At 37.7% G+C, this 26,914-nt stretch overlaps 2 protein-coding genes and 1 long non-coding RNA gene across 5 annotated transcripts in view; 1 reads left to right on the top strand and 2 right to left on the bottom strand.

Annotated features, from left to right (window-relative positions):
* espn (espin) overlaps window positions 1-13,011 on the bottom strand; it is a 59,089-nt gene extending 46,078 nt beyond the window's left edge. For 2 of the 3 annotated variants that reach the window (XM_017467128.3, XM_053680158.1), the window contains exons 1-2: window positions 12,152-13,011; window positions 3,725-3,918 (exon numbers count right to left, since the gene is read on the bottom strand). In XM_017467128.3, the coding sequence (XP_017322617.1) occupies window positions 3,725-3,918; window positions 12,152-12,445 (488 nt within the window). In that variant the 5' untranslated portion in view covers window positions 12,446-13,011. The remainder of the gene's footprint in view (window positions 1-3,724; window positions 3,919-12,151) is intronic. The other variant, XM_053680157.1, reaches the window with a different exon arrangement.
* Window positions 13,012-13,952: 941 nt separating this feature from the next.
* On the bottom strand, window positions 13,953-17,856 carry LOC108265064 (uncharacterized). The gene is made up of 4 exons (XR_008396427.1): window positions 17,761-17,856; window positions 17,139-17,184; window positions 16,356-16,404; window positions 13,953-14,134 (listed from the first exon to the last, which is right to left on the bottom strand). It is a non-coding gene; the product is annotated as an uncharacterized LOC108265064 (long non-coding RNA).
* A 6,985-nt stretch (window positions 17,857-24,841) lies between these two features.
* LOC108265059 (transcription factor HES-2) lies at window positions 24,842-26,400 on the top strand. Its single transcript, XM_017467150.3, has 4 exons — window positions 24,842-25,150; window positions 25,259-25,354; window positions 25,463-25,550; window positions 25,663-26,400. The coding sequence occupies exons 1-4, from the start codon at window positions 25,061-25,063 to the stop codon at window positions 25,980-25,982; spliced, it is 594 nt and encodes a 197-aa protein (XP_017322639.1). The 5' UTR covers window positions 24,842-25,060; the 3' UTR covers window positions 25,983-26,400.
* Window positions 26,401-26,914: the final 514 nt, after the last annotated feature.

The following is a 26,914-nucleotide window of genomic DNA, read 5'->3' as shown; positions in this document are numbered from 1 at the left end:
TAACTCAATTATAAGGTGCCCTGAAAAAAAGTTTCTTTGAAATAAAATGATACTTAGCAATAATGAGAGAGACCATGCGGAAAGCTAAGATAATACTGTATGTCGCATAATAGTGAAGTGCAACTTAATTTGTCATTTTAATATTTAAATATGTATGTTTCTTCAGTATGGTCTCCCTATTTGGACTAAAACATTTGCTAATCCCAGCTAAAGCCTTAATCTGCACTAATTGATTGCATAACTGCCCACTGCCATGCAGAGTCTTATGTGTCTGGCAAGTTTTATGTCCATGTGTCTTGTGTTGTGTTTATATTCCATTAACATTATCAGTGGGCAGCCACAAAATATAGTCCACAGCCTGTGACAACATGATACGAACAAACAAAAGCCCAATCTGATCGGCTCTCATAAATCGCTGCCACACTGTCCAAGTGCTTTATCTACATCTGTCTCCGAGCCCTTTCACTTTTTCACAAAAGGACACTGATATCCTAACGAAGGACACATTCCACACCATTAAACGGCTGGCTTGAATACCGGTTGATAACAGCCAGCACGTCTGCTGTTCAGAACAGATAGCAAGGAAACAAGATGGGACAATTGAGACTTTCTGACAAATCACAATTCAACAGTACAATACAATTCATTTGTGATACGGCGCTATGGATGGCACCATTAACCTTCTGTTTATCTGGTGTTTGCATGGGGGCTATAAGTCATTACACCTCCAATGTAAATTTCTCTTATATGATACATTAATAATCGCTTCATTATTGTGGTACAACATTACAATTAAACAGACTAGAATACTTTTTCTTTCACAGGTGCTTCCACCAAGTCTTAAAATAGGGTGGTATTTCAATTCAATTCAATTTTATTTATTATTTTAAGCAATAGATATTGTGACAAAGCAGCTTTACAAATATTTTGGCGAAGATTTCAGATCCCTAATCAACAAGCAAGTACGCAAGTAACAGTCGCAAAGAAAAACCAATATGAGGATGAAACCCTGAGAGAAACCAGAATCAAAAGAAAAGCCATCTGATTCTGGGTTTCACTGGATAAATCATTCCTCTTCTACACTGAACTAGATGTGTTGAGAGGATGTTCAGTATCAGCATATAGCGAATAAGATTCCTGGGGTGAGCTCAGGACAGTCTTTATGATTACAGCAGAAGTTAAGTCTTGTGTTGTTCCCCATTTGATGTAGCTTGCTTATATTCTCAATTCCAGTATTAAGAAAATCAATGATTAACTTTTTTGGGGGGTTAAGCAGTTACCAAATTATACAAAAGAATCTCTGTGGTATCACTTCAGTCGTATTATCTTAAAGCGACTCGATGCAGTTGTGTTGTATCACCACTGAAATGCGATTAAAGCTGTCCTCAAGTGCCAATAAGAACACTATAACCCTAATGAGGGTCATTCTCAGCATTTGGCACTCATCCCAAATCCGCCATATTTCAACGAGGTAACAGATTCTGCCATGGGGATGTTATCTCTGGACGTCAAAAACAACCCTATCAACACAAGGCAGGGCCGGCAGAAAGCGGACCTCTATTCAACAGTATTTGTTTACCTCATTTGGCCAGGGGTCACCATGGTGACGGAAGCACACACTGCTGAATGGAACTGAGGTATTGAGCACCAGCACAGCTTTCTTCCTTATTAAAATTTCAGGGGTATTGCATCTGTTCAACTCAAGAGGAACTCCTAGAGTGAAGGCACCTTTAGTGCAGACTAGGCCTAAAACTCAGCCATGCTGCAAGCGTATCCAGCCCACATGTAAACCTTTTAGCAAACTCCACTCCATTTTTAGGTTATTATTCAATAATTAATCTTGGAGGATATTCAGCAAATACTTTGAATTGTTCTGTGACTACAGTAAAACTAATAGTGAAAATGTGTAATTATAAATGTGTGGAATGTCACTGGGTATTTGGTGTTTAAATCATTAAAGATGAGAAGTGAGAACCTGAGACAAATATTTCGCATTATTTTTGGGTTGCCTCTTTGGGAAATAATCCCTGCAGACAGCAACAAATGTAACCAGTGTAGAGATGCAATTTGTAACGCAATTGAGTCATGGGTTAATTTGATATATTTCCAATGTTTAATGTACATCATAAAATGTCCAGTGAATGTACATGCAAAGTAGGTGTACCTGAACACACAACAGTATATATATACTGTTGCATAGTACAGGTCAAGAGCTTCAGTTAATATTGACATCAAACATTGGAATGGGGAAAAATATGATCTGAGTGATTTTGATCGTGGCATGGTTGTTGGTGCCAGATGGACTGGTTTGATCTGGAATTTCCACACATAACAGTCTCTAGAGTTTGGTGTGTAAAAACAAAAATATCAGTGGGCGTACATGCCTTTTTGATGAGAGAGGTCAGAGAATGGCCAGATTAATTTGAGCTGATAGGAAGGCCACAGTAACTCAAATGACCACTCTTTACAACCATGGTAAGCAGAAAAGCATTCCAAAAAAGTACAACATGTCCAATCTTGAGACAGACAGGCTACATGAGCAGAAGACCACCTCAGGTTCCACTACTGTCATGCAAAAACAGGAATCTGAGGCTACAGTGGACACAGGCTCACTGAAACCTGACACCTGAAGATTGTAAAAACATCGCCTGGTTTCAATCTTCAAGTGTTTCAGAGTGTTTTCTTTCAACTTTTGCATGCTTGACTGTTTAAGGAAAGGAAACTGTTGACATGTCAGCTAGCTTGGGACTTCTAGGTCACATACAAGATATATCTGGGATTTTTGAATGGAGATGCACCTGCAAGTTGCCACTTGATTTGCAACTTACACAAAAGGCCTGGGTGGTGTCGTTAAGGATGTATGTGTTCAGTGGTGCATGTAGAATGTGAATCACAATAACAAGGCCATAAGTGTTAAGTGTTATCTCTATGGGGCAGAGTTCCACTGAGACAGAGCTGATTAGCAACAGTGTGTGTGTGTGTGTGTGTGTGTGTGTGTGTGTGTGTGTGTGTGTCTGTGTGGCAGGAAAGGTAGACAAGAGGGTGAAAAGCAGAGCTTATTTTACACTGATGTTTTGCCTCATATCCCAAAAGTTGACGAAAAATATAATGCATTATGAATTGGAAGATCTTATAAGATGACCTACATGACTTATGTGACATCCACCAAATAACTGACAGCTAAATCAATGAAATAAGACACATGCTTAGTAATAACCATTCTGTGCTTCGCCTTATTAACCTTGCTGATTTGTCATAAGCTTCATTAACTTTTTTGAAATTGTCTGTTTTGGTTACAATAAAAGAATCCCTATTCTACTGTTCAATACAACGTAAAGGTTGTATTGTATGCGGTTATAGAGTATGACCTGGACACACATCAATATGCACCTTAAACCTAAAGTTTTAACAAGCATGCTTTAACAAGCATGGATTGTACATTCCATTTATGCACAGTGTTGTATTCAAAAGCTACTTTGTTTTCATAGATGTTTTCTGTGTCATTTTAATCCATAGATGCACCACATCCAAAATTGACAATAAACTGTAGACTGTCAACAATATGGTCATGGAAGACATTTTTCTGGACATTGATGACTAATTTCTAAAAAAAAAAAAAAAAAAAAAAAAAAACATTTACCAATCAATGAGCCCTGATCACAGTAGGGGCATCTAGGCTAGCCTGGGTGTTAATCCACCCCTGTGTGCACCTAAATGGTCTTACTTTGGGCTGTGTCCCAATAGCAGCCTGAGCATGGCCAAGTCACCCTTAGCAGCAGCGTAGTGAACAGGCACAGCACCTGTGTCCATGGCAACGCTGGGATCCCCTTCTCCACTCTTTAGTAACCAGTCTGTGACCTCATGATGGCTGAAGCGTGAAGCCAGGTGCAGGACGGTGGCTCCTGAGTTGTCTTTACTCTGCAAACACAAGAGAAAAATTAAATAAGGAATAAAACCCTTGAGGGTTGTGCAGTTATAAAAAATTTAGCAACAATGTGGTCATGTCATGTGCCCCGACACATTGTGGAGTTAACACACCAAGCTGATTATTTTCCAGGAACAGCATGACCCAAAGTGTTTTATTACAGAGCAATTTGGCAACGATTACAATATGTTATTAATTATAGAAATTATCATACATTTTATTGAATTATAGTTACTTTTGTGGAACAAAACAAGTTAGCTACTCACAGGTTTTCAGTAAAAAAAAAAAAAAAAAAAAAGGTTTTCATTTCCAATTAATTTTAAAAAAAAAATTTCAATGGAAATGCGATCTCAGGTGTATCTCATGTCATGGGTCAACTTTGGGAAAAGTTTTCAAACATGTCTAATGTGTTTGACATGCTGGAGAACAAAATACACAGAGAACAGCAAACAGGTCATAATAATACACACACTGGAAGCAACCACACATGACTGTTTTGTTCCCTATACTGTATTATACAGATAGCTAGATTAAGTTAGTCGGCTGGCTCCACTGGTGTATATATATATACACCAGATATAGTATATATATATATACACCAGATATACAGATGTACAGCAGAAATTTGACTCACACTGACAAAACAACAGATAATTATTTCCACAGCAAAAACTGTATAAAAAGTTAGTCATTTCACCATTGGTGTCCAGAATTTAGGCAAATTACTTAGTATGTATTATGTGGTTTGGTATACAGCCATGAATGTCTATTGATTTGACACTCGCAGACATGAGATTTAATTAGATAGTGTAGAAAGGCACAGCAGAACCCACATTATGTAATGTTCTTAGCTTGCAATACCCTTTGCTACCAGAGAGGGCAAAATTCCAAACTTCTGCATCATTCACCTTTAAGAGGCAGTTTAAACAAACATAAACTCTTTTAGCGGTACTTCAGTAGCCACCTCATGTATCAAACACAGTGTTGTTGCTAATCCCATAAGCTTTATGTTACATCGACTGACTAACCCTAGCTTCCGAATTGCAGAGGAGATAACTGATGTTAGTGAATGTGAGAAGGAGAAAGAACATGGAAATGAAAGCGTGAGCTCTGGTTACATATCCATTATGGCAGCTACCACCCTAACCTTTTAACACAAAGGTCACTGGATATGATTCCATTTACACGTTTACATCATACGCAAGCCTTATTTTTATACTGGCTGTTTGTGTGTGCGCGTGTGTGTATGTGTGTGTGTGTGTGTGAGAGAGAGAGAGAGAGAGAGAGAGAGAGAGAGAGAGAGAGAGAGACTATGAACACAACACTGCATACCAAGAGCAGCAGCAAAGATTCTTCTGTGTGGAACATCTAACTAAACCTCTTAAAAGTTGTATTAATGATATATGCTGTCTCCCATGTGGAGTAAGAGTTTTAATTAATTCATTAATACAAATGTACCGCATGCATCTCATTTCACACACTTCATGATAATGTTAAATTCAAGCTAACTTCATTATAACCGGGTCAGCCAGTAACAAGCAATATACATACATATATATATATATATATATATATATATATATATATATATATATATATATATATATATATATATATATATGAGACACTGAATTATTACTGTGAATGTGAAAATTTAAAAGATCTAAACTTCCTCATATAACCTATCAAATAGATGAAGGTAACATGGCTTCAGGATCACAAATTCATAAGAATGCGTTCACAAGAGTGGCTCTTCCACTGAGGTAGGTCAAGTCCTCAAACATTTTCAATTCTAATAAATTTTGAGTAACCAACAATTTTAAAAAATGACGCTATTTGATGCTCTATTGCTTTGGATGCTTTTCTAGATGTTGCACCATCACAGAACAGTGTGCTCACTGCCCCATTTAGCTCCATAGAGTTATTCTGGCATTTACTGGTCAAAAGTTGGTACAACAACAAGCGCTAATGGAGGCCCATTGTGGCAGGCATCACGCTGCCCCATCCTCAGTGGACAGGACACTTAATGGCAGTTGATGATATTACCTTGTCTGTGGAAATGGTGAAGGGAATTCTGTATTGAACACAGGTGATTTTATTTTATAAAATATATTTGAACATAAGTGAACACTGCTGCACATCATTTTAGTCCACAGCTTTTAACCCTCTCTCTGATTAGAAAGAATGTGATTAGCAAGTTTAATATATACTCTTATGTAGCTAGCTATGCAATTAGCTATGTTGTTAATGTGTCTTTGAAGTGCAATTGTCAGCAACCAGAAGCCATCTGCACCAATTGCTATTGTCTGATGTCAATAAAGCTGTGTTAAAAAAAATAACTCCTGAAAAATCAATGAGTTAAATTTCTTTCCAAATTAGACAAATTAAACAGAAAGGTTGAAGTGTTATGGAAAAGATGTTCGGCTTGATCAATTATAGGAATTGTCTATTTATTTATTTTTTACACAATGTTTGGCGTTTCGTCCGTGCTGGGGCGCTGGCTTTTACAGCAGAGTACATATTTGCATTCTTTGGCTGAAAATTGGTGTAAATGGTTTGTTCAATTTCATTCAAGTCTTTCAAACTCCTAGCTGCCAATTATGGGGTTACTCTAAATATTCACTAGATGGTAGCCTATAAGAGAAGTCAAATGTGATAGCCTTTTGTGTGAGGCTATGTCATTATCAAGGTCATCCTGCCCCACCCAAACCTATGGTCACAAACCACTCCTTAAACACACATCATATATTCAGAATAATTAAGACAAGGTTTGTGGTCTGAGCTTTCGATATAAAAAAACAATATACTCCCTTTTGGGCCATATAATTCCTTAAAATATTGCATGAGATCAGGTTGCTGAACCAGGAAGCCATGTGGAGTACCGCACTGGTGTCATTCAAATGGCCTTTACCATTCAAGGCATGCAAATCAGAGCACATAAAGGTCACATGAAGAAAAAACTTATATCCGACTTGTTGTGCTACTTTACATACAGAAATTAAAGATATTGTACTGAAACAAATTTGAGATAAAGATACACCTTTTGTGTGATCAAAGCTCCTTACGTTTCTAAGTACCTTCCAGACTATTACTCTGGACAGCCTTTATACATTTACAGCATAGTCTATATTAAGACCATTTTTCTTTCACAACAGTCATCTTTTTACACCCTTGAAAAAAATGTGGTAAAGATGTCGTTTTCATGTCTTTGCACTGTGTTATGTTTCTTTTATACATTTATAATAATATCCAACATATTCTCCTATTCGAACCTCTATTTTAGCCAGGCTCTTATTTTTATGACAACCATTTTATTATGACAGTCATTTTGTTGGTTTTGGGAATGCACTCATTCAAATGCACTTGGATTGCAGACAGTATCTGAACCTGGTAAAGATATATGTTTAAAGTGATTCAGCTCTAAGATCTGTACAATATTAACAAGATCTTTGAAATCTACATTGTATTTTATATGATGGAGTGAACTTAATTCAACTTAACACACTGGCTAGTGCTGAAACATTACTATTAATGTCTATCAGACTTAATATTTAATGAAAAAAAAATTGCTCTTGCATAAATGATAGCCAGCACAAATTTGTTGTTCTAGATAACACGTCATATTACATAATATCCCAAATTGTTCAAGTCATGAGCCAAAAAATAAGATTTGTGTCTAATCGCACTTTTTTATGTGCCTAAGCAAATTATGTCTTATCAGTTAAAGACTTGTTTACATGCCAACTATATAAACTGGAAATACATTATACTGGAAATAATACAAGCTCCAGTACCGGCATTACCAATCAATGCAGCTATGTGCAAAGATTTGGGCCATTATTCCGGTATACAAACAAATGCAGTATTGGCAAACAAAGACCGATTTCATACAATGTCCTCCTACAATGCATATCATTATTACTGTAGAAAACAAAGGCCTGCGAGATATAACTTAACAGAACTAAACAGAACTGTGTGAATTACTGTCCCCATATTCATTATTTTCCAACCCAGCCTTCATAACTTCATCTACCCCAACATGCCCCGATCTCCAAACCAAGCACTCAAGACCACTGAGTATGGTCAGTGTATTAGGAGCTGGGACAGAACAAAGATGTAGACCCTGAGGACTGCATTTAGTAACACTGAGCTAAACCATACATTGTTGCTCAATACTAGTGACATCATAGTCTTTAACAAATACTATTCATAAATGTCCATTAATTATAGCCAATAAAAATGACTAAAACAATGGGCGCAAGGGCTCAATGTAATGATCCAATGATTACACCATGCAGATTAATACTGGGCAATATAACAATACAATATTCCATCCATCCATCTTCTATCCTGCTTATCCTTCCTTCAGATCATGGGGAAACCTGGAGCCTATCCCAGGGAGCATCAGGCACAAGGCGTGGTACATCATGGCCCCATCGCAGGGCACACTCACATACACATTCACATCCTATGGACATGCCAATCAGCCTACCATGCATGTCTTTGGACTGGGGGAGGAAACCAGAGGAAACCCCCACAGCACGGGGAGAACATGCAAACTCTGCACACACACACACACATATATATATATATATATATATATATATATATATATTCTGATACATATCACGCACACACAGGGCCATGGTGGGAACCCCCAACCCTGGAGGTGCAAGGCAAATGTGCTAACCACTAAGCCACCATGCTTTTCGCAGGTTTGTAAAAACAATGAAACAATACTTCTTTTGGCAGTTTGTTACCAAACCTAGACCACAAGTGGTAAAGGTGGACAATGCATTATCACCCATTATTGTTCTCAACATTGGCGCCCTTCAGGGGTGTGTACTTAATCCACTTCTTTATATTCTCTATACAAATGACTGTCAAAGTCCAGTTACCACCACTCATTACTTTAAATATGCAGACGATACTGCCATTCTTGCATTGCTTAATACGGACAATGATTCTTTTTTGGACTATCAACGCTCCATAGCACATTTTAGTACATGGTGTAATGATAACTTTCTCCACCTTAATATCGAAAACACTACGGAACTTGTTTTTAGCTCTTCCAAAACACTGACCCATCATTCCAGTATTACCATTAATGCAGAGATGGTTGAAAGGGTTGAACATTTCAGATACCTGGGAATTAAATTGGATAAACATCTCAAGTTCAATCAGCACACTCTAGGTATTTACAAGTGCTGTTAACAGAGACTCACAGTTATTCGTAAACTTAAATATCTGTCTGTTCAGCCTAGTCTGCTTCTTCTTCTGTATCAAAGTATTATTGAATTGGTTCTTATATATGGTGCCATTTGTTTTTTCCATATGCTAACAGTTACCAATAAGAACAAACTCTTGAAAATAACTAATTTAGCGAGAAAAATTATTGGTATTCCCACATCCAATTTATCGGACTGCGTCATTTCATATACGCTCCAGAAGGCACATAAAATTTTAAATGATGGAAACCACCCACTTTATCAATATTTCAACCCCCTTCCTTCTGGCCGCAGGTATCGTCTACCCATATGCAGAAAGGCCATCTATGGAAGGAGATTTATTCCTATGGCTATACGAGCGTTAAACACATAGGTAATCAGCCATTGTGATGCCAGATGCATTTGTTGTATGATGATCCTGGTGTTTTTCTTTTTGTTCCCATCTCCCCTCTACGATGGTTTATATGGATGATGTTGTTATGTTTTTGTTTTTCTATGCACCCACGGTGGAAACAAATTTCCTCTTTGAGGACCAATAAATTATCTATCTATCTATCGAACCTATATATTCTGATACATATCACGTGTAGTAGAAATGTCTACAAGTGTTGTGATTTTTTAAAAATCATACTGGCCACCTCTAATGCAGATTATATTAATGGTGTCTCTTTTTTATTTGTGACACATAAAGCTGCATGGTTTTCTTAGGGACGATACAAATGTGTGACTTTTTGAGAAAATCAGTCGAATTAACAGAAAAATTGGACTAATTGATAATTAGCTACCTTAAAGGAGACATAATAAACAAAACTACATTTTCCTTGTCAGTCCATAGAACTTGTCACCACAACTATCAGCCACTGATTTGTGAAATGTGAAGTCTACATCACTGACCATGTTTACACGGACAGCAGTAATCTAATTATTCACCTTATTCTGAGTAAGACAATATTGTGACTAAGGTGTTTACATCAGTTGCTTTTAGAATACTCCTTTCATGTTCCCGTTTTACATGTTATAGAACATAGATCGATTAACGGTATTGCATCACCGTGCCACGCCATCCGACGTTTCCTCCAGCATTTCACGTATAAACATACAGTTCATCTTCGTAATGGTACCGTATACATTTTTGGGTGTTTATTTTTTTAATTTTTACGAAAGCTTCAAATGCACTTAATTATTTGTCATGCTATACATGCAAATAGACGACTGCTTGAAGCCGAGGGCTGTGATCCAAACTGCGTACTTACCTACTATATAGTGGCTGAGATACATGTATTTCGCTTACTATATAGCAGGTAAGTACGCGTTTTCGGACGCAGCCGTGCTCTCTTGTTTGCCGTAAAACGTTTGAGCAAAGTCATGTGTGTACGTGTCCTATCGCAAACTGCGGTATATACTCCCACACAACGTGAATAGTGTGATTAAGCTGTTTAAATGTCTGTAATACACGTTGATAATGTGACTAAAACAGGAATACTCCACATGTTTTAAATTGATTTGTGTTTACTTCGAGTATGACTTTAGTCAGATTAAGGTAATAAAGAATTGCTGTTTACATGCTAGTTTCTTAATCAGAGTATTGTCTTAATCAAGTTAATATTGGATTATTGTTGTCCATGTAAACGTACTGATTGTGGCATATTTTCCTTTTCCAGGGAAGGTATAAATCAAGAACAAACCAGCAAACGGTCCATTCTACATGAGTAACCACACACAAAGCTTACATGCTTTACTGTCACGACTCCGATTTCACCTCACGCTGCTTGCGTCATGTTCAGTGTAAAAAGATGTGTGCTGTCATTACTGTGCATCACGTGCTGACTCCCAAGATGCCAAAACACACACACAAAAAATGAGGACTTGTGGTTATTTCCAGTGAACAAATTCCTCCTAACATGTTTTGATAATGATATGCTCATGTAGGTACGTTAATATATGTATCCAATATTCCAATTTTATAAATAAAAAAAGTAGTGTCTGATTATTTTGCAGATTAGGGTATTAGATAGTTTTGACCTTAATGATATTAAATATATCCATAGTGGGGGGAAAACACAAGATTTAGATATGGAATATGAATAGAAATTGATGTGCTGCAAATTGTTCACTGTTGTTGACATATCTACTTCAATAATCCACCTTAATCACCTTAATTCATGAGATCAATATGAATAAATTCAGGCGACTGCACTCCCAACTCAAACCTTTTCCTTATGACATGGACATAAGACTATCTTATAAGAAGATCATATATGCTACACAGTTTATGTTAATGGCCATCAAGACCAGGCGTTCTCAAAAACTTTTGCAGCCAGACACCCCTTCATTTAAAAAAAAACCAACAACAACAAAAACAGATTTATTAGGCTCATTAATTCAAAGTGTACAATATATTGACATTTATAGGCTGACTTGTTTCTGAGCTGAGTTATTAAAGTTTGGATTAAACTCATTCAGTCCAAGTGAAGCATAGCCAGGGGGTCTTTGATTTTTATTTTTTATTTTTATGTTAAACTGGTACAAATCACAACCTACTAGTATCACAGTTAGTATGTTTCATCACATAGTTCTTATAGTTATTAGCCTTTTTGTCAAGTCGGACAAGAAGGTTCAAGTTGGGACTGACTTGCCAGTGACTTGGCTATGCTTCGTGGACCCAAGGGGGTCCAGTTTGAGAACAACTGGTCTAGACTATCACTGTCAGTTTCTGAGCATAGAGCTGCTGTTGCCTGGATTTTGGCTTTGTTTTGGCATTGAGGTGTTTAAAACACTCAAACTAGCACCACACTCACTATCATATCAATGTCGCTGTTGCGCTGAGAATGATCCACCAGCCAGATTATCATGATGGTCTCTTTCCACTGATAAGAGATGCTTTGGGGAGAGGGTGCCATGTGCCAGATCATGCATAGCTGGCGCACCTGCTCTGTGCACCCCGAGCTGAGTTTGTGTTTAAAACGGGAAGTTGGGAGGGAAAACCCATCACACTCACCGAAGCTTGACAGCCTCCCTGAGACAGGAGCCACTGCAGGCACTCCAGGTTGCCGGTGGCGGCTGCGTCATGAGCGGGGCTCGCGCCGTTATGAGCCAGGCTGTTCGCCGGTAAGCCCGCTTCTTCCACCAGGAACTGGAGGCAGTTGAGCTTGCCAGCGCGCGCCGCGTGGTGCACGGGCGTCGCTCCGAGAGAGTCCTTTACATCACTATTGAGCACTTTTTCCTCTAATTGCACTTTCAGAGTATCTATTTCGCCTTGCCTGGCGGCGAGAAGTGTCCCCTCAACGGTCATAATGACTCCCTGTGCCAAGGTGACTATTCATGCACCATTGAACATGTAAAAAAAAAAAAAAACCTCAGGTGTCGCGCAGTGCAAAACAAATTAATCAGAAAAGTAACTAGCACGCAATTTTCTTATTCACTCCATGCAATAAATCGTTTAAAGGCAAGAGCAGCTCGATCGGCATGTCACGTCACATGGCCATGTAGCATTACTCAGTTGTTAAGTGATAATGAACAGAAGTCTAAGAGAAAAGATGCGCACGAGCTAGCAAAGCCAGTCCATTTTGCTAGAATGCGAGCGGATCGTCTGACGTTTCCTGTCGCGCGCTTTCCCAAAAGCTCCAGGACACCTGTTACCCGTTTCCGTTATTCTCCCACAACTTTCTAGACAGCCCGCCTACATTTTTGGTGATGAATAGTTGAACATTTTGATGCGTTTTCTTCTTCGGGTCCCTTTAGACGCTCTTCGCTGCCTCGACAACTTGTTAAATAATCTATGACGGGGAGGAGGATTGGCTGCTTTGGTTGTTACCTGCCTCGCTTAAATCGGCTCAGCTTTAAAGGGGCAGCGCGTGCAAACAACGTCATGTTTACACGAGTTCACCCGCCGTGCGCGAGCCTCTATTCACCACGCAATTATAGATAGTTTTCATTTGTTTTAGTTCATTTGACCCATTTAGTGCCATGCAGGATTTTATATTTGTCTTACAGGTGTATTTTGTTTTAATTCTACTTAATCTACTTTAGAATATTTTGTTCAATATGTTGGTATAGGCTATTTTGGTTGAGTTTTCTTTTAATTATTATCCTATCAATTTGCACTATTATTGTTGTTGTTATTATTATTGGGGTTTTCCCGCTGTGTCAGTGTAGCCTATTACAAATACCAGACTGTTAGCGTTAGGATATTCATAAAACAGTCTTTACCCTTTATCACCAATAGATGGCAGACGAGCACAGCCTGATTTATGCGCGTGGCGCTGTTAAATGCGACGCTCCAGCTTTGCGTTCTTATATTAAATTGTATTGTATTTGCATTTTATTTTAAACTGTTAAAGACACTAGAGTGCAAAATGCATTAAAATACAACCGAGTAAAACTAACTGCATTGGTAGATAGGCCTTATTGCACATAACTGATCCGTAACATTATCCTAGCCTATTAAATTGTAACATGTTACATTGTAAACTGTAACACGTGCAAATTAAATACATGTCTTGACTACATTGCATATCCTTTAAAATGTGTTCATGGTTTTTACATACCCACGAAAAAACAGGCATTCAATTTTTATTTTTATTTTATTTTCTTTTTTTTTTTTTAGTTCACATCCCAAAATCTCATTCATATTCCAGAGCTTAATTGTTCTGCTCGAGCTGCTTTTAGGCAGTCAACGTCCCACGGGAGGGGGGGTTCAAGCTCGTGCCCGGCGCGTGCCACACACTCATATGAACCCCCATCCCCAATCAAGCTGTCACCCCTCCTCCCTTCTCCCTCCTCCCTCCTCCTCCTCAAGCGCTTAACAGATATTGAGCCGCACGCGCCACTCTCATGGCGGCTTATTCCTCAGGGGGTTCGCGCGCAACAGGTCCCCACAGACCACAGGGAATGTTGTCTCAACTATTCAGACTGAGTATGGACTTCTCCTTATGTTCATGCAGTGATTGCCTGACTATTTCGGATTTCACGCTATTTTGAGCTTCAAAAACATAAACAAAAACATAAACAAACATCAAAGGAGGCTATTGGCAATACCATGTCCCAGTTTAATAATAAATGCAATTTTGATAAATTTTAATCATAAAACGTTGTAAAGTAGCTGATATCATAAAACTTGTTTAGTCCCGAATAACCAAAACATATAAACATACATCATATAGCATGCTGTAGACAGCATGTAACTACTAGTAAATAGAAATAATTCAAAACTGCTTTAAAATAAGTAGCATTTGTGTCAAAATATATATTTATCCCAAAATAGGCCTATAAATAATAGTAGCATATCTGTTTAGTAGGATTGGCCTACGAATACTAAAAAAAACATGGTTCTAACATTTAATATCGTTTAGTATGGGTTCTTTGTGTATGCTACCCTGGAGAAGCTCCATAGCCTGCTGAGAGTTGTTCAGCCGTGGCGTGGGAAATGCAGGAATTATAAGTCGCACGCGTCAGACGCGTGACAGTTATTCAAATTTCCCTCCAATTATCAGTGTCAGGAGTCAGAAAGCGCCAACGGAAAAGTGCCATCTGGTGCAGAACAAAACAGGACTGATCTTATAGCGTGAGAGTGAGAGCATTAAACATTACCCACGGAAGCCATGTTGGGGCGCGAGACGGGAAACTGCAACGTCCTACAATTGCATTTGATAATATTATATATAATTAGGCTATTATGTAAGTAGCCTAGTATATGCAAATTTTTGGATTTGTGCTTTTCACAGAATAACATTGAAAACAGTCTGCATAATTTATATACAAATATAAATATATAAAATAATCATGAAAAAAATATATATATATATATATATATATATATATATATATATATATATATATATATAATGCATATTTTTATTAAACTTCACATTCCTTACAGATGTGCTTTATTTTTGCTGGACAGCCTTCTAACAGATGTCTTATAACCCGATAAACACGTGACTTGGTCATGAGAAATATTTTGCTTAAAGCAGTGCAACCTCTTTTGTACATGAAACATTGCTTTGCGTTTCATAAAGCTCATTTTTGCATTCATTTCTAAATCTGATCATTCATCATATAATCAGTCCTTCACATTTGACACATGAAACCATGCATGTGCATTTTTATTTGCATTGTTTACCATGGACATTTCTCTCTATATTATGGCTTATCAGTTTGCAAATTTATCTTATTCTCACCATTTCCTTTTTTTAACATTGCACTCCTTTGTAAGTTGTATGCCACACGTTATCGTTTTGTGCATTTGTAATCAATGCATTTTATACATGTAATCATTTAATTTTCCCTTTTCTCGAAAAGCACTCGCACACAAATGCCAAAAGCATTATCGTTTCATTAGGCTGCAAATATTGATGATTTGTGTAAAATGTTAAATAACACAGACACCAGGAGAAAATTATTTTATTCTTTGGCTGTGTGTGTTGGTGTTCAAAGAAGACACAAAACCCAGAGAGCACAGAAATTTTTTTATTTCATTCTCTCTCTCTCTCTCTCTCTCTCTCTCTCTCTCTCTCTCTCTCTCTCTCACACACACACACACACACACACACACACACACACACACACACACACACATCAGCAGATACCATTCTGTGAATATCAATTTAAAAAATGGATTTAAAATGTAATAAGTATAAAATGATAACTACTAATATGGTTAATGTATTAAAGTTATGTAATTGAAAATCATTCATTTATTCATCTTCAGTAACTGGTTTATCCTGGTGAGGGTTGCAGTGGATCCTGGAGCCAATCCAAGTAAATTGGACACAAAGCAGGAGAATTCACCCAGATGGGACGCCAGTCCATTGCAGCGAATCTCTTGTACACACATTCACACACTCATTTACACTTCGGGAGTTAGACAGTCAACCCACTTGCATGTTTTTAGAAAGTGGGAGGAAACTGGAGTACCCAAAGGAAACTCACGCAAACAACAGGGAGAACATACAAAACTCCACGTAAGCAGTAACCTGAGCTGAGGATCAAACCCAGGAACCTGGAGTAGTAAGGCAGCAATGCTATCCATTGCCCCACCATGCCACCCAAATTCTACATTTAATTGCACGTAATTAACATAAATTTCTCTCCAATCAGTTAATGTAGGCTGAAGTCAAACCACAACATGTTTAGAAGACTGAAGCACAGCTTCAGCAAATTCAGAAGTGTTTAATAAACCCATTCTGTATGAAGACACTCACCTGTTTTGTGCATGTAGGCTAGATGGTGTAGAACTCAGGATGAAGGTATCTAAAAAGAATGTGAATCTGCATAGGTCAATTAAAGTGAATATTTGAATAGTAGTTTATTGTATAGGTTTAAATGCCCATATCTTACACCAGTGGTTCTCAAAATGGGGTCGGGGGATCGGTGAAACAAAGGCAAAAACAATTTATTTATTTTTTAAAAAAGATTTTAAAACATTTTTGATACAGATGTGGAAATCACAACCCACCTTTATCTGAGCTATAACAGTTATTATTAAGTTCTTATAATTAGTAGTCTATTTGATGGATCATTTTAATGGATTTAATCCAAACCTTAACAAGTCAAAACATGTAGGTCTATAAACAATATCAACTTCCTAATGTGCTCTGTGAATGGAAAGCTCAGAAATAAAATGTTTTTTTTTTTTACACCAATAATTAGTTACAATATTATCATACACATTTAAACAATGAGCCAATTATTTGAATAGTTTGATTGGTGTTCAAAATAAATCTGTCCTGATGGAGTCCATAGAATTTGATTTAAGCTAAAAGTATCTGTAAAAAGTTTGAAAACCCCCTCCCTAAACAAACCTCTAATATTATTGCCTTTTTATAGCATGCTGTTAACCTTGAATAGAATAAAACTGAATCATTGTATTACATGGTACTACATTAACACTATAATACAGATATCTTGAAAAAAGGACACACACATTACTAAGATTTTTTTTTTCTTGTTCTTGTTCATCATTCTTGTAGAACTTTAGGACTCACCACAGTTTCAAGATGGGAGCACTTGTGGTTGCGCTTTCTCACATTGCTGTTAATTTCATAAAACAAATTCATTATCAGGTAGATTAGTAAAACAATTAAACAACAGATTTAGCTGTTATTTCTGAGATTCAGAGATAATAATGATCCTTTTTATTACCAAATCTGAAAAAAAGGGTTCCTTAAGGGCTCTTTGGTTAGTTAAAGTTTTTTTTTTCTGATAGGGAAAAGGTTTGGGTTATGTTTTTTGTTTAAACAGAACCATTTAAAGATTCCTCTAGAAAACTAAGCCAAAGAACGCTTAACGAATGCATCATGAGTAGATGATGGATTTAAGCTAACAATCTTTTCCTTCATTATGGCAGACCTTGCATATCATATTTGATTTCGCATATCAGAGGCACGCTTCAAACCTACGTCACTTTTGCATGACTGTAATAGGCCAATAAACTAACATAAACTTAGCAATGCAATTTCCAAAAATTTGTTTACATTACTACAATTTATAATTATAAAATACAGGAATGGAAATATGCAACGTTATTTATTTTCTACCAAAGAAAATTAAGAAAAACAAACAAACAAACAAACAAACAAAAACAAACCCAAATGAGTTGGCACTCACCAGGCATTCGCTCCTTTTTCTTTTCCCATTCTGCATGAGCAGTATTGGAGGTGTGCAGATCTGGCGCGTGCGCTTGTATCTAGCGCGCTTTCTGTCGCGGAGCTCGAGCGCAAATGAGACGAGGGCACGCGCTCTGTGGGCGGGGCAGATCTCCGCCCTTTCCTGAACCACGTGAACCATCGAACTCCTGTCTAACCTTAGAGACTTTAATGCAACTGAACAATTCACTCTGCATATTTATATAATACGAATTTATTAACTGATACGTGGCCACGTGTAGATTACACTAAATAACGACTTGCATGATGCATTGATTTTCTCCCCTTGTGCAAAATATATCACAAAACCTATTTACTCGTTTTTATGTCTAGAGACTGATCTAACATGTTGTAGTTGGACATCGTGTTTTTATTTTTAACATGCAGCCATCTAGACCGCATTTCCACCCGTCATTAGATGGAAATGGAAAACGCACGAGTTAGCTGCCTACTTGTCTCTATAATTCATTATAATTGCAGAGCCATCTGCTCTTTTGTCTGTGTGGCTCGTGCCGTCCTCGTGCTTTGAATATGACCCAAAAAAAAAGCACCCTCGGGCTCTCGGGGAGCAACAGCTTTCAAAAAGCGCGCTTTCTTTTCTAGCATGCGCACATCAGAATGGGTAGAACAGCTAGGTTATGAAAAATTACCAAATGTGTGCAATATATAGATAACCAGATAAAGATGCCAAGTAACTTTCCACGCATCCCTCAGGGGTCGACTCTAGACGCAGGCGCATCGTTTCTCAAAAGAGTGAAGCCTGATGTGGGAGTGAATCCTGCAATTCTATTGGTGGAAAAAATGGCGATGCTGCTCAACGTCACAAAATGCTCAGGGGGAAAACAAATGTTTGTGCGTAAAGTTACACATCAGCAGATGTTCAATATACTTGGCTTGATGTTTGGCTTGGGTTTTTTTGTGTAATTAAAGGAAAATTGTGTGTCTTGATGCCATTATGAACACATAAGGAAGCTTGTATGACGGACAAATGTCTGGTTGTTGGATGCTCTTTAATGCTTGATCACTTGTTGGCTTGGGTTGAGTTCTCTAACAAATAAACTAAATGGAAGCTTAGAGTAACAATACAGATGAAGTAATCAGGCATGTTTTATCAAATATATGTATATTAACACAACCTACTGTAACCTCACTGAACGTTAAAGTAATAAAAGAAAACTAACATGAAAGTCTACTGCAAAAAGCTCCACATGAACATCCCCCTCTCAAGATTGGTGCTTCAACAGTTGCGATACATGGAAGCCACACTACTATCCACATAGCACATATCAATTCTAAACACAGCACATCTTTGCACAATGACAGATGTTCACAATGTAGCGTTAGTTTAGGCTTGGGAAGCTCAAGCACAGATTTGGATTGTTAATTATTGGACACTAGAAGTTTGATGTACAGCATCCCAAAACATGTCTCACTGTCAAATGAGGACACATTTTTAATCTGTGTACAACACACATGTTTTGAATTAAGTCATCAGAAAAAGCAAATGCTATTATATTTGGACAAGGTAATAGTAAAAATTGAGACACTTATTTAAGACAGCTATAATGTAATGGCATAAATTTAGAAGAAGATAGATTAAGTTCTTTTGTTATTCTTAGTATGTAAGTACAGTTCCTATAAGAAATGAACAAAAGAGAGAACTAAAAAAAATTTTAAAAATCATGTCAAATCTCTCTTAAATGCCATTCTTTAAAAAAAAAAACATTAATGGTTGAATGATCCTTTCTAGAGTCCCTCACATGAAGAAGAAGAAGCCTTTATTTGTCATATATACATTACAACACAGTGAAATTCTTTTCTTCACATATCCCAGCTTGTTAGGAAGTTGGTGCTCAGAGCACAGGGTCAGCCATGATACTGTAACCCTGGAGCAGAGAGGGTTAAGGACCTTGCTCAAGGGCCCAACAGTGGTAGCTTGGCGGTGCTGGACCTTGAACCCATGACCTTCAGATCAGTAACCCAGAGCCTTAACCTTTGATCCATGAGAAAAGTGCATGAGAAACATGAGAAAGTACTTTATATACACTGACTTTATATACACTTTACTGGGACATGACAGGAAGGCTATGGTAACTCAAATAACCATTTTACAACTGTGCTAAACAGAAATGCATCTCAGAACACATTAAATGCAAAATTATCTTCAACTGTCCAGTTTTGGTGAGTCTGGGCCCACTGATGTTTGTTATAAAGTACATTAATATCAAAATAGAACATAGTAACAATGCTTTTCTTCTTGTAAATTTGTCTAGTTACATAAATGCCAAATGTTGAGCTTCAGCAATCACATGAGTTTAGCCGGATGTTGTTTACTTAATAAATAATTGTATGATACCAGGCATTGAATGATAACAGGTTTATTTCAATCATAGCCCTATCTGACCTTCCAAAACAGGATACATTTGTAAAATGAGCTGTGCATGTGTGCATAATTCATCCATATATACCTAGTGCTTTCAATATAGTATAAATATGTGTTTATTAGTAGGTATGAATGAATTAGCTTGACATTTGAAACTCACTTTAGAAGAATTGGCGGAACATCCATCAACCAACTCCAGTGAACTCAAAAGTGTGTAGCTAAGGTTTTTACAAGAACTGCAAAGTTTGCACCCCATCTTCCTTGTTAAGTTGTAAACTTATATATAGCTCTTAAAATACACTATAAGGCCAAAATGTATATAGACACCTGACCATCAAACTCATAGGTGGGCCTTCCCCAAACTCTTGCCACAATGTTGGCAGCACACTGTCTAGAATGTCGTCTTATGCTGTGGCGTTATGATTTTCCCTTCACTGGACATAAGGTTTTCAAAAAGGTTCTCATGTTCCAACATGACAATGTCCCTATGAGGTCCATAAAGACATGGATTTCCAAGGTTGGAGTGGAAGAACTCAAGTGACCCGCACAGAGCTCTGAAGTCAGGCCCACTGAACACCTTTGAGATGAGCTGGAAGAACTACTGCATGCCAGGCCTTCTTGACCAACATCAGTGCCAGACTTAACTAAAGCTCTTTTTGCTGAATGGGCACAAAACCCCACAGCCACTCCAGAATCTAGTGGAATCTACCCTTCCCAGAAGAATGGAGACAGTTATAGCAACAAAGGGGGGGACTAAATTAATCCCCATGGTTTTGGAATTGGAAGTTCAGCAAGCACATCTGGTTGTGATAATCAGGTGTCCACATACTTTCTTAAACTTTTTGGAACCAGGGGCCCCTTAAGCTGTAATATAAGGTCTAATAGGTCTAAGTGAGTGTATTAATCAAATAAGCTAATGCAAGCAATGTTTATGTTATTTTGAACTGTTGCACCCATTCACATGCAGTTATCGAATCAGCCAAACATGTGGCAGCAGCGCAATGCATAAAATCATGCAGATACAGGTCAAGAGCTTCATGAAATCAAAAACACAGTGACTTTGACCACTATTGGTGCCAGATGGACTGGTTTGAGTATTTCAGAAACTGCTGATCTCCTGAGAGTTCCTCTCCTGGAGTTCCACTCCTGTTGGCCAATAATATAAATCAGAGGCAACAGTGGGCACAAGCTCACCAAAACTGGACAGCTGATGTTTGAAAAATAGATCAGGTTTTCATGGACCACTGGGTCTCCCTGGACCCAACTTTCAGAACCAATGTTCTAGACTATGTAGCCTTGGACATAGAGAGTTTTGGTGAAATTAGATCAGTACTCCACCCTATTTACTTGCATTAATTTGAGTTTGTTGATGATAGAATATAGAGCTGCTGGCATCTGCTTATACTAGCAATTGATGGATATGCCATAAACTAGAAATTTCAGATTATGGAATATAAAAAGTAATTCATGATTCCTGACCAAATAAGTATTGGCCTCCAATGCTTAGAAGGTCTATTGGTTTCTCTCAAGGGTTTCTCCATCTTAACTCCCATGGAAATTTTCCTTGCCACCATTACTCTTGTTAGTGCACTGGTGCCACTGATGTCTGTAAGCTTTGAGACTATTTCTATTGTAAAACATTCATAAAATAACATTCTACTCTACTGTATGCCAGACAAATTATCTGTATAGCCATGAGAACTTATAATCATTTAATGTTAATAATATTTGTTTCAGTATATTCCAAAAAATTGACCAGAGGTATTGATTAGATATTGTTATTGTTGGTGTCCTACAGCTCCATGGTCTGTGGTTGTATCGTGAGCTCTGGTTAATGTTGGTACAGAGTTTTGTATGCTCCTTGCTTATCCATGTAAGTTTCTTTCTGATACTCTGGTTTCTTCCCACCTAAAACATGTCACTAGGTGGATTGGCTATTCTAAATTGTCCCTTTAGGTAGAAATGAGTGCATAAGCGTGTGTGATGCCCTGCAATGGACTGGTTTCATGCCTGTTGGCCCATGCAGGAAGAATTCCTGCTTTGAACTTGGTCTCTGGGCCTAATATGAAATATTCTGCTTGAACTGTGTATAGTATTTAAGTACAAAAATAACTGTAAATAGTGATATAAAAGCTTGACACGTAATGTGCCAATGACTAAGCTTAAAAAATTAAAGAAAATATTTACAGAATCAGCAATGTCTGATACAATGTCATTTTACTATTTAGGGTTAATATCGGTGACTATTGGTCGACTTAGGTTACACATTATGCTATTAATCATGTGTAGTATACAAAATTAAAGTTTATTAAAGTTTTTTTATTGGTTTATTTTGAACTGCCATTTAATAAGTCAGCATTGCTGGTGTCTCGATGTTTCCCCACCATTAGGTTTGAGCCAATGTGAAGAATTTAGCTTGCTGCTTGTTGTAGCAACCTGTTCCTGCTAGAAATATTATAATATGTTTTAGCTCATTAACTGTCGTACACAATATGGCAACCAATAATGTTAATCTTTGTAATGATATCAGTGTAACAAAAAACGGTCTTCAGCATTTGCAGTAGACTCGTAGTTCATATTCTAATTTAGGCATAATTTAAGACTAGGCAAAGACACTGGGTTCTATTATATGATGAAAAACATACAGTTATTAGGAAGTTTGTAGCTAGAACTATGATTTCTGTTTAGCTTAGGGCACAGTTAAAATGAATCATTTATAGACCAATCAACCAAGTGTAAAGCTGCATTTTTTTATTTGTTGTTCACAGATTGACCAATTCACCAGAATATCACTAAAAATAGTATATTATATGGTAGTGGTGTGAAACTGCATGAGTTCCTTATGTGCCCCTGGAATTGGTACACTATCAGGGAAGGTTCAGGTCTATCCGCTAACACAGATTGAAGCGTGCACAGATGGGATACCCACGCCATAAATATGCACAAAGACAGCGTCAAACCGAAATCATCCTTTGGGTGTTTTCCCCTCAGGAGTCAGATAACAAGAAGCTCGAGAGTTTGACTGTTCCACCGTTAAGCACGAGACGCGCTTGAGACATCATTCAGCAATAAAACTTTGCATTATTACTTCTAAGAATAATTTGATACGTTTGATGTTGCTTTAAAATCACCAATGTCAATGTCACAAACTTGCTGTATATGTGCACTGAATAGGTTACAAGTGGGACAGAGTTGTTGGGGGTTGGTTGGTGGCAGAGTGCGCGCATTGGTTGCGGTAGCAGATGTCCATCTGGCGCGCATCAATGGCTCGTGCCAAGCGCGTGAGAACAGTATCTATGAACGTTTCTAACGATTAACGGTTTCGCTCTTTATTCAGAAAAAATTCTCGTGCTTAGTTTCACGGAATTATTATTTGATTTCTATGCACTCACAATAAACATAGGCATTCTTCACACATTATTAGACGATATTTGGAACAATGCTTGCCTGTGCGTTCTTGCTGGAAAACAAAAAAAAACACCAACAAACAAACAAATAAACAAAAAACAACATACACTGCAATATAGTTATTCTGACAAAGCATTCAGTATGCAAGCATATTAGACTTTGTTGTCTGCAGACCACTCTCCCCTCCCCCCAGCCACGATGAAGTCACCTAGTTTGTAGGTAGCTGAAGGTCACTACACAAACAATTTCAGCCAATCAGAACTGTTGTAAAGTTTATACAAACGCCAAATTTGTATACAGTATATGGCGTGGCTTGGGTAGCTGAATGTTTGGAGATCGAGACACATGACCCCTGTCCCAGAGCCATCTGCAGTCAGGTCACAGTTAAACCTATAACAAAGTAAATTAATAGAAACACCACAAAAGCAAATGTGCTTAAAAGCAGCACAACGTTATTGATTTAAATGAAAAACAAGAACACGTTTATTAATACACAGCTTTAAAGTAAAGACTTGTCTAGTCCAGGATACTGGCTTATGTCGAGCTTCTTTTTTAAATAGTACCAAATTTATTGTGCTTTTTTTCAAAACATTAAAAAAAGATTCAATATTTAATTAAAAAAGTACGAGAAGTTAATATTGAGCAACTTAAACAAATGAAAAGCCTACATGCCCATTAAAGAGAAAAAAATACACATTTCACATAGATTTGTCCAGATGTGATTGCATGTGAATTTCATCATGTTATGCCCTGAACTTGCACAAGTAAACACGCTTCATCATGTGATCTTCATGTCAGCAGTGACATGAGGAAAAAGAATGATTCATGTTACAATATTAACAAAATTACAATCTGAACACAGATCCAAAAGTGCTTCTGAGAAATGAAATCACGTGCCCTATTTGTGAAAATAAATGACAAAATGTAAAATAAATAAATTAAAAAAACCAAGTGGCCTTGTTAAAAATTAACATAAAAAAACACATGCACTATATGTGAATAAGTCATAAACATGTAACATAAATTAAGTGTCTCAAAACCACTTATAAATTTCACATCATATGATTTCATGTGACTTTTTAAGGGGTCAGTCTTTCAAACTGGTGTTTTATTCTGATTTATTTCAAATCAACAAGTGATCACACTAAGGTTTAAAATGCTAACAATACTCATAGAAGTAGGCACCAAAAAAAAAAAAAAAAGCTAGGGTCATACACTCACACGGTTGGAACAGTCCGGCGCGTGCCACCAGTTCAGATTAAAACTCAATCCTCCAGTAAGCAGATGGCTGGGGAAAAGCGCGCGGGGTCTCCAGTGTCACCCTCCTCCTCAACCTCGTGCCACAATAGATTTGTGACACTCCCCCCGACGCCCGAGGCCGCTATATAAGACAGGACTCCTGTCTCAGCGACCACAAACCACCGTCGACTTTCTACGAGCCCACATCTACAAACCAAAGGCTTACAGAAACATGACTCCCAACATCCTTATTGACTCCACGTACTCGTTCAGCTCCAGAATGACTGTGGCTCAAAGGAAAGAGGCAAACGAACTGAGAAAGGTGAATACTATTTTCTTTTTTTTTTCAACATTACCACAAAAGTCTCTTTGTGTTTTGTTTAAAAAAAAGTCATGTATTTAATGCTTTTTTCCCCCTCTTTTCTTGCAGACTCTCAAACCTCTAATGGAGAAAAGAAGGCGCGCGCGCATCAATGAGAGCCTTAACAAGTTAAAGGAGCTGATAGTCCCTCTGGTTGGCAAAGATGTAAGTAGGCCTATGTAAAGTTGGAAATTCATGACATATAACAATGTTAAGGTTCATTTACTTATGAGAATGGTACCCTAATGTTATGAATTTTCCCTACATTTTTAGACTTCTCGCTACTCAAAGCTGGAGAAAGCCGATATCTTGGAAATGACCGTTAGGTTTCTTAGAGAACTCTCCTCTTCACCAGTTAAAGGTAATTTCGCGCGTGCGTTTGTTTACAATACTTTACAAGATTAAAAAAGCCTACTTTTATCATTTGACAAATATAGCATATCTAATGTTATTTTCCCCTTTTTTCACTCCAGCCCAAGCAGACAGTTACAGAGAGGGCTATGAAGCGTGCCTGCAGCGGGTCTCCGCGCTCCTCCCGCGCACGAGCCTCGACAGTGAATCCTGCGCGCGCTTGCACGACTTCATCCAGCAGTCGAAATTCTCCAGCTCGCCAGCCTGCCGCACGTGCAGCTCACGCAACTCCAGCGCGATCCAGCACGAGCGTCTCCTGAGCCCGAAATCCAACAACGTCCTTCCTAGTGAAAACCTCGCGAGCGCCATCCCTGGACCAGCTTCCGGTAGAGCTCAGGCTGCGCCACAAGCCGCCGCTCAAACCATGTGGAGACCGTGGTAGACCACTGAACATGTCTCGAACTCTAGATAACGATTCACTATTAACTTTGTATATATATTAAAATGTATTAAACTGTATTTATTTTGACATGCATAAGCTATAAGCTTTCAAAACTGGCTGTAGAATGAGCTACGATTAAATAAAAGCGCCTGTAAGCACAGATCATGGATATAGAAATAGGTAATGTTAGTGACTTAATGCAATCCTCTCTGGGGTGTCAAGACATACGGGTTGTAAACAACACAATTGTAAACCCCAAGGGTTATAATGTATTTCACGAGGTTTGCACAATTGACTTTTGTATATTTGGTCCGTGCAAAGAAATTGTAAACACTGTGTGTTAATAAGTAGGCAGAAATGATTAAAATGAATGAATCTATGTGGCATTTCAAAGTTATTGTGAATCAGACAACAAAAAATAAATACAGTGAACATTTGAAATTATGCGTGAGTTGTTTTGCTTCCTTTATCCAAATCAAATAGGCTAGTAGGTGGCTGCTGAAGTGAAGTTCTGGCAATAAGTATTTTATTGGGATTGATAAAAAATAAAAAATAAGAGAAGAAACAACAAAAGGGTGATATCAGTATGAAAATCCAAATGGTTAATGTGGTATGCTTCCATCTGAGGTGAATAAAATATGCTTTTGTCTCATTACAAAGCACAGTATAGTTCTATTTATGCATATGTCAAAGCTTATATGGCTGTGGGAATACAGCTTAGAGCCTGTGAACCATGACATCACCTTTATAGGCCTAGCTCGGAGTCATCTAAATGTTGTTGTTTAAAACATGTTGTTTATTATTGTTTATACCACAGTGCTGTTGAATTCTTGAATGTGATTGGTCAGAAAGTGTTGATTAATTTTCCATAACAACAGCTCTGACAATAGTGTCAACTGCACGTTTATATTAATGTGTTCATATGTTTTCGT

Source organism: Ictalurus punctatus, chromosome 5, assembly GCF_001660625.3.
Source record: "Ictalurus punctatus breed USDA103 chromosome 5, Coco_2.0, whole genome shotgun sequence".
NCBI classification, from domain to species: Eukaryota; Metazoa; Chordata; class Actinopteri; order Siluriformes; family Ictaluridae; genus Ictalurus; species Ictalurus punctatus.
The sequence above is the reverse complement of the archived record's forward strand: the minus strand, read 5'-3'. Positions and strand labels throughout refer to the sequence as shown.

Coding starts and splice junctions, on each gene's coding strand:
- LOC108265059 (XM_017467150.3), top strand. CDS start 25,061: ATGACTCCCAACATCCTTATTGACTCCACGTACTCGTTCAGCTCCAGA. Junction 25,151..25,258: donor AGGCAAACGAACTGAGAAAG/GTGAATACTATT, acceptor CTTTTCTTGCAG/ACTCTCAAACCTCTAATGGA. Junction 25,551..25,662: donor CTCCTCTTCACCAGTTAAAG/GTAATTTCGCGC, acceptor TTTTCACTCCAG/CCCAAGCAGACAGTTACAGA.